This window comes from Peromyscus maniculatus, chromosome 1 (genome assembly GCF_049852395.1).
Source record: "Peromyscus maniculatus bairdii isolate BWxNUB_F1_BW_parent chromosome 1, HU_Pman_BW_mat_3.1, whole genome shotgun sequence".
Taxonomy (NCBI): Eukaryota; Metazoa; Chordata; class Mammalia; order Rodentia; family Cricetidae; genus Peromyscus; species Peromyscus maniculatus.
The window spans coordinates 29,360,725-29,376,680 of NC_134852.1; the positions used below are offsets into that span (position 1 = coordinate 29,360,725).

The 15,956-nt window shown below is 45.6% G+C and overlaps 2 protein-coding genes across 2 annotated transcripts; both read right to left on the minus strand.

Moving 5' to 3' along the window:
* Positions 1-219: 219 nt before the first annotated feature.
* Positions 220-9,849, minus strand: LOC143273339 (pregnancy-specific glycoprotein 22-like). The gene is made up of 5 exons (XM_076572292.1): positions 9,544-9,849; positions 8,008-8,367; positions 5,186-5,545; positions 3,563-3,922; positions 220-2,739 (listed from the first exon to the last, which is right to left on the minus strand). Exons 1-5 carry the CDS (start codon positions 9,605-9,607, stop codon positions 2,468-2,470), a joined length of 1,416 nt encoding a protein of 471 aa, XP_076428407.1. The 5' UTR covers positions 9,608-9,849; the 3' UTR covers positions 220-2,467.
* A 2,330-nt stretch (positions 9,850-12,179) lies between these two features.
* On the minus strand, positions 12,180-13,196 carry LOC121828072 (cell adhesion molecule CEACAM2-like). Its single transcript, XM_076578354.1, is given in 2 exon segments — positions 12,180-12,420; positions 12,877-13,196. Coding segments are annotated over 2 exon segments (444 nt in total). The 5' UTR covers positions 13,080-13,196.
* Between the last annotated feature and the right edge of the window lie 2,760 nt (positions 13,197-15,956).

A 15,956-nucleotide genomic window follows, 5' to 3' on the forward strand; every position in this document is an offset into this window, starting at 1 on the left:
AGTAACATTCTTAACACTAGAAGTGAATTTTGAGAACTTGCTGTCCATTTGTCACATTACTAAAATTCCCATGACTACTCAATAATGATGGGGGTAATTGTAGAGTGACGTATATGAAACAGACAAATATCTGGAGACCCAGAACCTACAGAGGCGGAAGCATGAAGAAACACAAAATGTATTCCATTTATAACTCATAAGACTGAATCAATAAAGAAATTTGACAAAAGTGAACAATTTTTAATAATGGAAACAGGCAAACGAGGGGTAGAAAGAGGCCAGTGCAGCAGGGGGACACATGAAAAACCACAGCCACCTCAGCATTCTGTGGGGATACTGACATCTTTCCCTGTAAGACCAGGATCGACACAAGGATGCTACAGTGGCCTCTTTTTGACAGTATTCTCTTAGATGTCCTCTATCTGTGGCAACACAAATAAATAAAATGTGGCCAGTTAATTGGCTATAAAGTAAATCTTCAGATGATATGAACTTATTTTTGTAAAATCTGAAAGATTCTACAGAGGTTCCTGGAACTGGTGAACAAACACACCCATCTGAGCTCTACTTCAGTAAACTACTATTGCCATGAACAATTAGATGTCCTGTTTTGTCACAGGCATAGAGAAGCTAAGTAACAAGTAAGACTCAAGTGGGACCCACGTATCTCCATGGGAAGAAGAAATAGAATGGATTTTGTGGATGGGCTTAGGGCAGTGGGGATGGGAACAGGGGAAACAAGTGGAGGAAGTTGGGATAGAAGGAGAGAGGACTTGGAGTAACAACTGGAATGGTGGGGGCATTTTGGGAGCCATGTACAAACCTACTACAGTGGAAACTCCCTGGAATCTGTAAGAACGGCCCTAGTGAAGACTCCTAGTAGTGAGGGACAGATAGCCTGAACCAGCCATCTTCTACAACCACTGAAGACTTCCAGATGTGGGACCGGGACGCCAATTCAGCCACAAAACCTTCAACCTACAATCTGTCCTTCCTGTAGGAGCTACTGTGGTAATGGTGAAGCAGAACTTGTGGGAGTGGCCAACCAATGACTGGTCCAACTTAAAGCCCAGGCCATGAGAGGGATCCCAGACCTGACACTGCCTGGATGTCCAACCAGAGACTGGACAGCCCAGAGACTCAGGAAAGAACCAAACATGGCTGGAAAAACATTTCAATGAAATGATTACTAGTGATGCTCTCTTCTACTCAAAGGTAAGTGCCTAGCCTAATAGTCATCAGAGAGGTATCATCCCACAATTGATGGGAGAAGATGCAGAGACACACACAGCCAAACACTTGGGAGTGGAAAGGAAAACCCACAGAATAGGGGAAGGATGGATTGTAGGAACCAGAGGGATCGAGGACACCACGAAAACATGGAACACAGAAACAATTAATCATGGCTTAGAGAGGATCACAGAGACTGAAGTGATAATCACAGACCCTGTATGGGTATGATCTAAGGCCTTTGAATATGTTAAGATGATGTAGATGGGTGTCTTGTGGATCTTCTAATAGTGAAAGTGAGGACATCTCTGACTCTTTTGCCTGCCCTATGGACCCTTTTCTTCCTATTGGGTTGCCTCTCCCAGCTCTGTTATGAAGAGTTGTGGCAAGTCTAATATAATTTGCCATGCCATGTGCTATATATCTATAAATACATAATGAGCCTGGGAGGCCTGCTCATTTTTTGAAGGGAAATAGAAGAGGGGTGGATCTGGAATAGAGGGGAAGTGGAAGTTTAGGGAGGGGTGGAGTGAAAGGAAACTGTGGTTGGGATGCAATATATGAGAGGAGACTAAAAAAGGAAAGATATACATGTTAATAGGAAAACACTCATGTGCAAGGTCCCACTGTGAATGCCACTCTCGTGATAAAAACAGTATGATCTGCCCTTACGTGAAGGACCTTACATCTGTTCTTCAAACTGTGGACCAAAGCTATTTAGAAACCCGCTATGTCCAGACTGAAACACGGGCAGACCCTTCTCCTGTCACTCTTCCTCACTTCACATGGATGATGGTGCGCAGGCAGCATTGGGCCTAGGTGAATTAGTTAAACAGGGAATGTATTTGAGCCTATGAGAGGATGTTTTTCTCTAAGCAAACAATGCACCATTTTCACAGCAGACTCAGAGCATCCAAAAGTTTGAGGGATCCTGAAATTAGTTTCCATGAATTCTGAAATATCATTATATATTTGAACCACAACCTAAGTTCTTAAAGCCTTTGAATTTTTGTTTTCCACATTGATGTCTTTAGTTTCCTTTTAAGACAAGCTCTCATTAAATCCTGGTCTTCCCTTATACATATGTGCATCCCAGGATTATAGGTTTGAGTCACCACGCTGGCTGTACCTGAGTAGTAACTGATCGTTTTCACCACATAACGTTCCTCCATTTCCCACCACATTGATAAAGAAATGCCAGCATTCTACTGTAGGATAAGAGGAGAGAGGTCACTCATCATGGCCACCAGACTGGGAGACTGGTCTTCAAACTGACTCCATTGGTGACCTCACACTTATACTCTCCAGCATCCTCCCGCCCAACAGAATCTATTCTGAGTCCACACTTTGTAGGGGACAGAGTCACCCTTTCTAAGTGATGCAGACTCCGGTTATTGAAGATCCAACGGATAGAGATATCAGTGTCGGGTGAGATGCAGGAGAAGGTCACAGATCTACGTCCTTCCACTGTCGTGTCAGCGACTCGCACAAAGGGCTGCGTCACATCCTCTGTGAAGAAACAGAAGAGGGTGCAAAATGACAGGAGTCCACAGAGTTAACCAGGCCCTCTTTAGTTCATACTTTATGACTATAGAAATACCTCGTACTTTGGATCTGCCACCCAGGGACTGTGTGACCCTGATTCAGGCACTGTTTCCTGTGTCTCAGGTTCCATGTAATAGGACACAGAGTACATGATCATGGCTGTGTCCATGAGTTAAGCTTAGTTATGAGCAATGTTCTGACCTTGGGATGGGGGAGCTGCTCCCATCAGCAGCATCTGTTACTATTAACCTGAGAAGAGAATGTCCTAGGCTGGACCCCTGAGGTGAAGGAGGAATCTGGAGTGTCTGTCTCCTCTGTATGTTCCATTAGTGCCTTGACTTTCCTGTAAAGTCTCAAGCCCATCAGAATAATAAACTAATGCCCTGGACACTTCTCCACGGAGCCTCGAAGGAAGGAGAGGCACAGGTGACCTGCCTAACTGCAGCTGACAAGGCAGTACACAGCTGGTTCTACACTCTATGGAATAGTCGGTCCTGGGGACATGTGTATGGTGTGAGCTCCAAGTGTCCACACTTGGATGTCAGGCTGACATCCTGGGGCTGAGTTTACCCAGTACAGGTCCTCCACTCTGCAGGTAAAGACAAGTGAGGGGTTCTGAACTACTACCGTTTATCTACCCTTGTGTTTCCTGCAGTGAGCGGCCAAACCCCAGAACAGGGGGACACAATGCAGTGGGGGAGAGAGCAGGCACAGCCCAGTCCTGAGAGTCCAGTGTATGAAGTAGGATAAGCCACACCCAGACCCAGGAGACCACAGAGTCACTTACTCTTTACATTAAATTCCACGGATGCTTTTTCAATTTTGGAATTCTTCTTTAAAACTTCCAGTGTGTACATTCCTGCATCCTTCTCAGTGACATTCTGGAGCATCAGGGATCCATTATAGTACACCATCCCTCTTCCTCTGTATGCAGGCCACCAGAAGACGGAATTCATATCTCTGCTGTACTCTACAATTTTAATGACAGGGGTCCCATACTTTGATTTGTACCAGACAAAGTTTACCAGATCTTCGGGAAGATTATGAACTTGGAGAAGTACACCTTCCCCTTCAGCAGGATACTGAGGCACCGGTTGGATCATGGTTTGGGAAGAAGTGAAAAGGTTATAACACAGAGAAAGGGAGGCTGGAAGAGAAAAGAGAAAAAGAGCCATCACATGAGGATAATTGTGCTTGGTGAAAAGATTGTGGCCTCCATCCTGAACAGATGGATTCGTCACTCAGCCTAGAGGTGCAGGTGTATCTCTCTCTCTCTCTCTCTCTCTCTCTCTCTCTCTCTCTCTCTCTCTCTCTCTCTCTCTCTCTTTCTCTGTGTGTGTGTGTGTGTCTACCCCACTTACTGAAGGGCAGAAACATGACCTCCTCCTTCCAAACAGTGCCCCTGATAGTTTCATGTCCACTGCATGAAACTGTTCTCTTGGGCGTCTACATGGCTGCTCCCTCACTGCCCTCAGTCAGACACTGCACACACTCATGCACACTGGGTTTTAAGATGATGCCTCCCCTGAACTCAACAGGCCTGGAACTTTCGCTTTCTAGGTTCTTTCTTCAGTTTCTTTGAGGCAACACTCAACCCCTGACCCCACCTAATAGATGTACTTGTTGCTCTGTCAAGTATCCCTTAGGTCTGGAGCTGGGTGGGGGCTGGGAGCAGTCTCATCTTCAAGGCAGGCTCAGGTCTTCAAAAGGCTTGGGTGCTAGGCTGGTTGGTTTTATGACAACTTGACACGAGCTAAGGTCATTTTGCAAGACAACACCTCAGTTGAAAACGCCACCACCAGACTGGCCCACTGGCAAAGCTATAGTACATATTTTAAAGTGGGGGTCGATGCAAAAGGATTCAGACCAATGCAGGCAGTTCAAGCCCTGGGCTAGGATGTAAGAGAGCTGGTTGAGCAAGCATGAAAAGCAAGCAAATAGGAAGCACTCCTCCATGGTCTCTGTACCAAATCCTGGATTTTATTAATGACACTCTCAATTTGGAGCTATTAAATATTCCAGTTTGATATGGATGTCCTTAAATCACTGTTCCCTATCATCTTTGAGAGACTGTAAGTATAGAGCACTAGAAAATGCTCCCCTGGGTCACTTTAGTCCAGCCTTGGAAAGATGACAGGATTCAGGCCTCTCTTCTCTAGAGCCCCAAGAGCCTGGGCTGACTCTGACATCTTAGGCTGAGTTACTTTCCATCAAGGTCTTCCTTGATGCAGGTGGAGTCAGAAGATGGAGGATGATCTGTGGTCATTTGTCTCTACCAGTGTGTTCTGAACTAAGTGCTCAAACCTCCCTGTGGGCACACAGTGCAGAGGGAAGGGAGGCCAGGCCAGCCATGACAGCCCTGTGTGTCTAAGCCCTACCCAGAGCTGAACAGTCACAGAGAATCACTTACTGTTCACCTGGAGTTGTACTTCTGCTTCTTCACTTCTCATGTCTGTTCTCAGAATTCGTACAGTGTACAATCCACGATCGTTCTGAGTGACACCACGAAGCAGCAGGGATCCATCACTGTACAGCGTCTCCCTGCCAGTGTATGCAGGCCCCCACACAGTTGACTTCCTGTCTATTATGTATTGGCCAATCTCAACTTTCCTGAACGAATTCATCCACTTGAACCAGCCAAAGGCTATAATATTCTCCGGGGGATTGTGAACGAGGAGAAGAACACTTCCGCCTTCAGCGACGCTGGGAGGCACTGATTGAGCAGTGAGCTGGGCAGAGGTAGCAAGCCGCCCGCAGGTCCAAAGGAAGGCTAGAAGAGAAGAGAGAGATCCATCTAAATTGGGACCTTTGTATTTGGCTGACGTGAGGCCCTGTGTCCTGACCAGCTGTGTCCACTGCTCGTCCTAGGTGTGGGAGTGTCTCCCTGTCCCACCTGGTGGAGGTCATCACGTGACCCCCATGTTCAGAGTGCCCACACTTGTCATTTCCACTCAGTTGTGCTCTCTCCTCAGTTGTCAACATGGCCCTATCTCACTGCCATCGATCCCCTGCTCACATTTACAGTGTTGGTGTTGGGGTGACGCCTGCCGGACCTCTTCCCTTACATACCCCACATCTTCACTCTCTGACTTTGTTGTCACTGTTTTTCTGTTCCTCTTAGGCTTCCAATCAACACCTGACTTCTCCTTCAAGTCCATGAAGACTGGGGCATCAAAAAGAAACTTTATTTGTCTTATTTAAAATAAATAAATAAATAACCAGGCGATGGTAGCATACGCCTTTAATCCCAGCACTGGGGAGGCAGAGCCAGGTGGATCATTGTGAGTTCCAGGGCAGCCTAGACTACCGAGTGAGTTCCAGGAAAGGCGCAAAGCTACACAGAGAAACCCTGTCTCGAAAAAAAAACAAAAAATAAAAAATAAAATTAAAATTTAAAAAAAAAACTACCTAGAAAAAAAAACTTGGATATCTGTAGAGAAGGAATGAATGAATGAACGAACGAATGAATGAATGAATGAATGAATGAATGAATGAATGAATGTTCCAGAACCCTATATACCCATAGACTTATTGAATAACTCATAGGCTAGGGGATACAGTATTGAATCAATCCATTTCCTTTTTTTTACACTAGTTCACATATTATATCTGCGTGTGAGTTTTTATCAGGACCAGTCTCAGCACTTGAGTGGAGGTCAGAGGACAACTTGGTTCACGGGCATCAGATTGTCAGAAAAAGAAGCAAATGCCAATATCCTTTGGCCCATGTCACTGGTCCACACCAGCTTGAATTTTTATGATGTCAAGCTAAAAATATCAGTCTTCAGAATATTGGGGCCATGCCTATTAATTCTGTGTAAGAACAATGTCTCACCAAAGGGAAAATCTGCACACCTGTGTGGCACAGAAACCCAGCTGGGCACCCAGTCTGCCCTGTGTTCTCAATGCTCAGCAAACATGGAGTTTGCTCTTAGCAGAAAGTGACAGAGATATCTGTGAGGCCCCAAAGGGACCAGATGAGTGATGTGTGGGGAAGAGAACAAATCTGTTCTCAATGGAGCCACCAGTCAACGTTCTGACCCAGGTCAAAGGTCCAGAATGTGTCAGGAATCTCACACCTGGGTGTGTGGGAGGAGGTGATCTGATTCCTGGACAAAGGCTGTGAGCTCCTTTGTCCCAGGCAAGATTTCAAGACCATGCTCCCACTTCCTGTTTGCTGAGCTGAGTAATGGGTCTGCCCATGTGCATCATGGTCTTTCTGAGATAATTCGGACCTCTGTTTAACTGATTCCCCTTGGATATTGTATATTTCCCAGAGGAAACACATAAAGGGGAAAATGGAACATGATCATGTGGCAGTGTAGCAGACACATTAAAAAGCCAGTAGGTCTGAGAATGTTAGGTCCATAATTGTCAGGTCTGAAAAACATAGAGGTGGAACCAGGCTCCTAGATTCAGGCAAATTCTTTTCCACTAGTTTATTGTATGTCCTGATGCCACCCCTGGTGATCACTAAAGCAACTGGAGTTCATGTCTGGGGAGCTGTCAGATCAGCACAGCCTGTAGCCATTTCCCTACAGGAGACAATTCCCTGAGCTGGACCCCAGAGGACACTTGTCAGGAGCTCTCTCCCTGTCCTTGGTTGCCCTGACCTTCCTGTGAAGTCTCATAAGCCCATCAGAATATTTAGGTAATGGCCTGGGCTCCTGTCTGGCTAAGCTCTCCCTCCATGTTCAGTCTCTGGAGAAGATGTCCAGGGGACCTAGACTAAGCATATCTCTCATGACAGTGCACTGGCTGGTTCCAAAGGTGCAGGACTTGGACTACTAAAAAGCATTGTTCCCTGCCATCAGGAGATCAAAATCAAACCTTTGTGAAATGTTTCTCAGAGCTACCTGGAACTGAGTCTGGAACAGAGGTCTGGAACCAAGGCATCTTTGTGAGGATCCCAAGTTTTCCTCCATCAGGCCCAACGTTGATTCCCTCTGGGTCTTTTTCAAGGATATATTCCTGGTAAGAACTCAAGAGTCTAGACAGAGGCTGTTATCCTGGGTTGAGTTACCCACCATGCATCCACCTGTCTCGGGGTGAAGTCAAATGAAGGACTGTGATCTATTGCCATTATTCTACACCATGTGTGTCCTGCACTAAATACTAAAACCCAAACATGGGGATGCAGTGCAAAGGGGAGGAAAACCCAGGCCACTCTGCTGTTTGTGTCCAAAGGAATGAAGCCCACCCAGAACCCAGAATTCACAAAGAATCACTTACGGTACACATGCAGGCGCATAGTTGTTATTGACAGAACATCTCCATGTTCATTTAAGGTTTGCAGAGTGTAGAGTCCTGTGTCCTTCTCATTGACATTTTGGATCAGCAGGGATCCATTGCGGTACACTGTCTCTCTACCACTATATCCAGGCCCTTGCATGATTAAATCTCTGTCTGGTGCATATCTTGCAATTCCAAGGTCCATGCCTGTCTCGCCTTTAAACCAGGTAAAGGTTAGAAGATCTTCGGGCAAATCGTTGACAAGAAGAAGGACGTTGTCTCCATTGGCCACTTGAGACGGGAAAGATTTAATGGTGATATGGTCAGTGGTGGAAAGGTGCCAGCAGGTGAAAATGGAGGCTAGAAGGGAACAGAGAGAAAGTATCAATATTGAGCGGATGTGATCATCACTCTGCTTAGGTGTGTGGATAGTGGTGTGACTACACTTGGTAGACATGAGAAACATGACTTCCATTCCTTCAGAACCTCTGACTGTGTTATTAACTCTCTTAGGAATCCTCTGCTCAGGTATCTGCCTATATGCCCCTCACTGGGGTGAGTAGCAATGCATCTCTGAACTCCTGCCCTGGAGAGTCCTCACTTTCTGTTATTTTTCTCTCTTCCCTTTGTGATTCCCGTCAACCCATGACTTCATCTTGCAGATGATCTGGCATCAGGTTCACTAGAACAAGGGCATTGTGAGGACAGGTATTAGTTTGACCTTTTTGGAAAGGTAAGTTCCTGGAAAAGATTCAGACACAAGTGGATAAAGAAAAAGGAGAAGGAAGGAAGGAAGGAAGGAAGGAAGGAAGGAAGGAAGGAAGGAAGGAAGGAAGGAAGGAAGGAAGAGAAATGTGTCCCCATGGGATTATCTACATCGTTCCCAAGTTTGTAGTTAATGACAATAATCAATAAATCAACTTGATTTAAGTTATTTGAGATTTACTCATGTATGTGTGTATTTCTGAAGGCAGGTATCTCAGTGTGTGCATGCGAAGGTGTGTGCCACAAATCTGTGTGGAGGGAAATGTCTCAGTGTGTGCAAGTGCGGGTGTATGTCACAGCACCTGAGAGGACAAAAGGGTCTCCGTTCACTCATGTGTGGGAGCACGCTACAGGACCTGTGTGGAGGGCAGAGAAGAGCCCGCAGGAGTCTGTTCTCCCTGTCTACCCCGTGGGAGCTGAGGACTGAATGCAGGTTGTCAAGTCTCCACACACTGAGCCATCTCCCTGGCCCATCCCTGTTGATTTATATTTGGAGTCACCCAGCCATGACTGGGGACATCAGGCTTCAGAACAAGGCAGCCAATGGGACTCACTTTGAATAGGGAGTGGTTGGGCTTCTCTTCTCCTCTCATCACCTCCTGTCCACTGAGAGCTACAGGATGCTGAGCCTCTGTCCATCACTGTACCTTCTGCCCCGTGACTGCAAACAGAAACCTCGAGTCTCCTCTCAGGTACCTGTCCCCTTTAGGAGACTCCAGCCTGCTTCTGAGTCCCCCTCCACCCCAACAGAAAGAAAATGGGTACTTTTACCTGTGAGCAGGAGCCCCTGCCAGGAGGTCCAGCCCTTGCAGGGAATCACAGAGGACACCTCCATCTCTCTTCCCACTGTGCCGTCCTCCCTCTGAGGAGAAGGGATTCAGCTCTGGCAAGGTGCTCAGTCTCTACTGTCCTTCCGTCCTCTGAGCTGAGTGTCTTCCCAGGCAGGAGCGCTTCTCAGAATCCAATGGGCTCTGGGTGGTGGGGTTTGAGTCCAAAGCACTGCTCAATCCCTTCCACTCCCAGTGCTGTCCCACATCCCTCTCAACTTCCTTTTATGTTTCTCCTCCAAGCAACACAGAGCAAAAAGGCTGATAAGCATCCCCTTGCCCTCGGAGAACAACAGCTCATCCCAGGGCCGACATCTGCTGTGTGCTGGCCTTGGGTCTGTCAGCACCGAAGAGGGAGCCTCCATCATGCATATGTGTCCTTGTGACACAGAGACCCCGCTGAGCATCCGATCTGCCCTGTTCTCAGTGCTTTAGGAAGGTAGGATTTACCCCAAGCAGAGAAGCCGGTGAAAGCTGGAAAAGAACCAGCTGAGTGATCAATAGGGATGAAAATCAATCCTTTATTACTAGTGTCACCAGTCACAGTTCTGATCCAGGAGAGAGGCCCAGGAGTAGTTGTGTGAGGAGTCTCATGTCCTCGGTACTGGGAAAGAGTGACCTATGTGTCCTGGAAAGGCCTGAAGGCTCCCTCTTCCTATGGAGGGATTCAAGGCAGCCTTCATCATTATGTATTGGCTGAGCTGTATGTTGGATGAGCCCTCGGTCTCCCTGATCTTCCTGGGTCACCTTTGCCCTTTGCCTAGGTGATTCCCCTGTGATAATCCATTCTTTCCCTCTGGGAGATACCAGGAAGGAGGTGACTCTCTTGTTCCCCAGGCAAGAAACAGAGCAGGGTCTAGGGAGGGAGCTCCCCATTAGTAGGGACAGGAATGGAAACCAGTCTGCTAGGCAAGTTCATGGCTCAGGCCATTTTATGAGGCCTGAGTGTGTGTCCTGATATCACGCCCTGGAAATCACCAGGAGAACTGCAGTCTCTTGTCTAGGGCTACAGCAGGCAGGGTCAACAAGTCAACTGTGACCTGCCCTGATACCCTGAGCACAGGTGGGATACAGGGTCTGTCATCCCGTTCACTGTGCTCTCCAGAACTCCTCATTGAGTGTAGGGTGGGTCTAGACAGGGATCCATGTTTGTCCTGGGAAGCCCTGCACTGAAGTCAGAAGTCGTGTACATCCAGAGGATGGGAATCCTAGGTAGGGGCCTTACGCCCCCAAAATTTCAAAGGAAAGCCTTAGGACATTTTCCTTCAGACTCAAAGGAAAAGACACTAATGTTGGGGCTTCACCTGCACTCACTGACCCATCTCTGGTGTCTGAATCCTTCCTTCTCTTTGTCCACGGAGTGCTGAGGGGCTTTGCTCTTGAGTACACAGAACATTGGTTCAGACAGATAATTCGTCTGCTCTTCCCTATACATTGTTCTAGATTTCTTTCTCCAGCTGTGATGAAAAACACCCTGAGCAAAAGCAGTTTAGGAGACCAGAGGTTGCATTTCCCTTCCGGTTTGGGTCACAATGAAGGAATGAAGGAAGTCAAGGCAGGAAATGTGCTGCTTGAAGGCGAATTCCCTGGATCACTCTCTCGCTCTCTACACTTAGCTAGCTTTCTTATACAACCTAGGACTATCTCCCCAGGGATGATGCTGCCCACAATGATGTGGGACATCCTGCATCAATTAAGACAACCTGTCACAGATGTGCCCACAGCCCAAAATCATAAAGATAGTTAGTTAGTAGTTGAGACTCTTTCCTCCCTGCCCCAGGTGATGTTGGACTGTGTCAAGGTGACACTTACTGCTAACTAGGACACTGTTTCAAACTGCTAAGTCCTCCTCTTCCACAGGGAGAGTTCAAAGGAAATTCCCCATTCTCCAAGGGAGTGTCCCTCCATGTTTGATGTGGTCATCACAAGTGCTGGTGTCCACTCAGAGCCAGGACTCAGCTCGAGGATATCTACCCTGGGTTTCACTTTTCCCACTTCCCAGATCCTGAGCTCAGGGACACTGTGATGTCCACCACAGACATTGTGAAGAGTTAATGAAACAGCATCGTCAAAACATAATTTTGTCCTGACTCAGGACAAGCCTCCCAGGCACAGTCAGCATCTGCCTCTTCTGGCATCAGAGCAGAAACCAATCATCATCTGAGAAAAGATGGGGGCTGGGAGCATTTGGGGTGAGAACATGAGCATGGTTCAAAGCTCTGGGTGTGCCTTCTGGGTCATGGAGTTCATGATAGCAAGTGGAGGGAACAGGAAGGCAGGAGTTAGTGACAGAAAAAAAAATCTGTTTGACCTTAAATACAACCCTTCCCCTTGGAAAGTCCCTCCCACCTAGGAGGAAGCCTCCCTCACATTCCAAGACCAATCCAGGGTCATCCAGAATAAATCAGAGATGCAACGAGAGGAGGAAGAATCATAGCTGGAATCTCAGGATTGGGAGTAGTTTGTGCCCATGACACAGGCTGGGAATTAATTTCTGTATCTACCCATAAAACCTAAGCTTCACCCCAAAGCTTGCAGCTGATATTTCAGGGATTCACTTCCCAAGACTTGTCATCTGCTTCACTGTGGTCCTATGGAGGCCAATGTCAGAGTTCTGGACAAGGGAGATATAGATCTGCTGGTATTAGTAGTGATATTGGGGATAAAGAGCTCTTTGGAGGACAACTGTGCCTTCCCATTGATGAGCCAAGAGTGCTGTGCAGGTGGGTGAGAGGCTGCATGGAAGGAGAGGGTGAGGTTTGGCCCTGGGTAGAAATGAATATCTAAGGGGGATATGATCAGATCAGGAAATCTGGACCATCTGGAGCAAAGAGAAGAAAACCACCTGTGATGTCAGCCGAGGGAGGGGAAATCCTGGCCTGTAGAAGGCTATAGTATCTCTTTGAGCTGTGCTATAACCTTAGTTAAGCAGGTCCCACCCAGAGCTGGGGTGAAGATTAGTAGAAGAGAATTCATGTAGCATGTAAAAGCCCTGATCCATCTCCAGCCAACATACAAAAAAAAACACTGTAGACCCATGTGTGCACTTGAGCCTGAGTCTGAGATGTCCCCTGTGTCTCCATTACCATGAGCCTCTCTAGGCAGAAGTCCCTCCAGCCCATTCTAGCTCAACACTGGACCTGGCTGCATGTGCTTGACCTAGGCCAGCCTAGGTATCTGTGTGGTGGGTCTGTGTCACCAACCCAAGAGGGACTGAGTGTCCTGGCTCTATCCCTCTGTATTTATGCAGTTGTAGCCATGATGAAACAGAAAATACTCACTGGTGATGTTCAGGTTGAATGGGTCACTTCAGATGGCACTCACTAAGTTTCAGATTTCATACTCATAGGGTCCTGTGTCACTTAGAGTCCTGTTGCCCTGGGACAACTTCAGCCTGTCACCTTCTGAGAGGCTTTGATCATTTGTGCTCCACAGGTAGGTTGTATTCTGACTCTCAGGTTCATGCTTTAAGGCCACCATCCTCACCCTCCATGGGGTTAGAATTGTGATGTTGGCCTTGGGTAGCAGTGCTGTGCAGACATGAGGAAGACAATGCCCCCTGTGGGATCTGTGATCCTTGCAAAGGCCTCTTTCATCCAGTATTGGTCTCTGTAACCTCCACCACCAATCCATGTCTTTGGGAACCACCTAGGAGATGACTCCCAGGCAGATGCAGGAGGGTCTGAGTGCTCAGAGATGGTGGACCTCCTCTGCTGTGTGGGGGAAGGAGTCTTCATCATGTGTGAGCAGAGCTGCAGAGCCTGATGGTGTAGACCTAAGACTTGAAGTCAGTAGATGCCCATTTTCACTCCTGGTCCTCACTAACCCATGCCTGTCTGCCACCTGAGAGTGCTATCTATGTCCCTCCAGCTGCACTGACCTTAGGGCTCATACTGGGTCTGCGTCCTCCAAGGATTTGCTGTACAAAGCTGTCTTAGAGATGAGACATGGTGACACTTCCTGTTGTACTTCCACAACCAGTCCTCGTGACTTAATATTTGAACACATGCAAGCAAAATACCCATACACATGAGAAAAAATAAGATGATTTTAATAAATAAATGTTTTTTAAAGTTTCCCTTTTGGATGGCAGTTGGTAGTTGCTGGGGGTAACCAGTGAGTGGCCAGCTAAATAATGTTAGATGATTAATAGACATCTTTCCTGGTAGGCTGTTACCAAGGGTGATGAGACAGAGATGAGAAGAACATAGACAAACCAAACTACTGGCACATGTCAATGTGTGAATAGGCATGCTCTTGGCCAAGCTCTTCCTTAAAATAGTTTTTGTTTTAAATATCAGAGGACATTTTAGATTTTTTTTTTTTAGGACAGCCAGGGCTGTTATGCAGAGAAACCCTGTCTTGAAAAAAACAAAAAGAGGAAGGAAGGAAGGAAGGAAGGAAGGAAGGAAGGAAGGAAGGAAGGAAGGAAGAAGGAAGGGAGAGATGATAGCTCAGCAGTTAATAGCATTGCTGCTTCAGAAAAGAAATGGTATTTTGTTCCCAGCATCCACAGGGTGGCTCAGAACAATCTAATTCCAGTTCCAAGGAATCTGATGTCCTCCTCTGGCCTCTGAGGGCACTGCATGCTGATGGTGCATAATCACGTAAGCATTATAAAAATACATCTAATTTTTTGTCCCAGGAAAGGCGCAAAGCTACACAGTGAAACCCTGTCTTGAAAAAAAAAAACAAAAAAAAAATACATCTAATTTTTTTTTTTAAGAAATTGGTGATGAGCGGCCCCCAGAGGCACAGGCTCCACCTGCACTGATTGGAGGAAGAGATGGGTAGATCGCAGTGTAAGAACACATTCAACAACATAAAGAGCAATATGGCACCACCAGAACATAGTGGGTCTACAACACCAAGACCTGAACATCCCAATGCAGAAGAAGCAGAGAAAACAACCTTAAAAACAGCTTTGTGAAAATGATAGAGGCTCTTACAAAGGAAATGAAAAATTCCCTTAAAGAAATGGAGGAAATGACAAAAAATGAAAGAAGTTAATAAATCTCTTAAAGAAAGCCAAGAAAAAATAAACAAATGAAGAAAACAGTTCAAGACTTGAAAACTGAAATAGAGGCAATAAAGAAAATACAAACTGGGGAAATTCTGGAAATGGATAAATGAACTGGATAAACAAACAGGAACTACAGATGCAAGAATAATGAACAGAATACAAGAGATGGAAGAGAGAATCTCAAACATAGAAGATATGATAGAGAAAATAGATTGACCAGTCAAAGAAAATGTTAATCCAACAAATTCTTAACACAAGACATCCAAGAAATCTGGGACACCATGAAAAAAACCAAACCTAAGAACAATAAGGATAGAAGAAGGAGAAGAATTGCATCTCAAAGGCACAGAAAATATGTTCAACAAAATCATAGAAAAAAAATTCCAAACCTAAAGAAAGACATATCTCTGAAAGTACGATAAGCTTACAGAACACCAAACAGACTGGACCAAAAATAATAATAATAATAATAATAATAATAATAATAATAATCAAACCACTAAACATACAGAATAAAGAAAGAATATTAAGAGCTGCAAATGAAAAGGGTCAAATAACATTTAAAGGCAGACCTATGAGAATTACACCCAACTTCTCAATGGAGACTCTGAAAGCCAGAAGGTCCTGGAAAGACATTTTGCAGATACTAAGAGACCCAGATGCCAGCTGAGACTACTATACCCAGCAAAGTTTTCAGTCACCATAGACAGAGAAAACAAGATATTCCATGACAAAACCAGACTTAAACAATACCAGTCCAACAAATCCAGTCTTACAGAGAGTACTAGAAGAAAAACTCCAACCCAAGGAAGTTACCTGCACCTATGAACACATAGGCAATACATAACATCACACTAGAAAATCCCAAAGAAAGGAAACACATACACACTACCACCACCAACAGCAAAACCAAAAATAACAGTAATTAACAAACACTGGTCATTAAAATCTTTTAATATCAGTGGACTCAATTCACCTATAAAAAAAGACACAGGCTAAGAGATTGGGTACAAAAATAGGATCCATCCTTCTGCAGCATACAAGAAACACAGCTCAACTTTAAAGATAGACATTACCTAAGAGTAAAAGGTTGAAAAAAGATTTTCCAATCAAATAGACCTAAGAAACAAGCTAGTGTAGCCATCCTAATATCTAACAAAATAAACTTCACACTAAAATTAATCAAAAGAGATGGAGAAGGAAAAATCATGTAAGATGAAGTCTGAAATCTGAACATTATGCCCAAAATACAAGGACATCCACATTTGTCAAAGAAACATTACTAAAGGTTAAATCACACATCAAACCCCACACAATAATAGTGGGAAATTTCA

What these genes read in the sequence shown, in the direction of transcription:
- LOC143273339 (XM_076572292.1), bottom strand. Translation starts at nt 9,607, where the DNA reads ATGGAGGTGTCCTCTGTGATTCCCTGCAAGGGCTGGACCTCCTGGCAG. An exon ending in TATGCGCCTGCATGTGTACC is followed by an intron (nt 5,546 to 8,007) that starts GTAAGTGATTCT and finishes CTTCTCTTCTAG; the next exon opens with CCTTCCTTTGGACCTGCGGG. An exon ending in CGTGGAATTTAATGTAAAGA is followed by an intron (nt 2,740 to 3,562) that starts GTAAGTGACTCT and finishes GTTTCTTCACAG; the next exon opens with AGGATGTGACGCAGCCCTTT.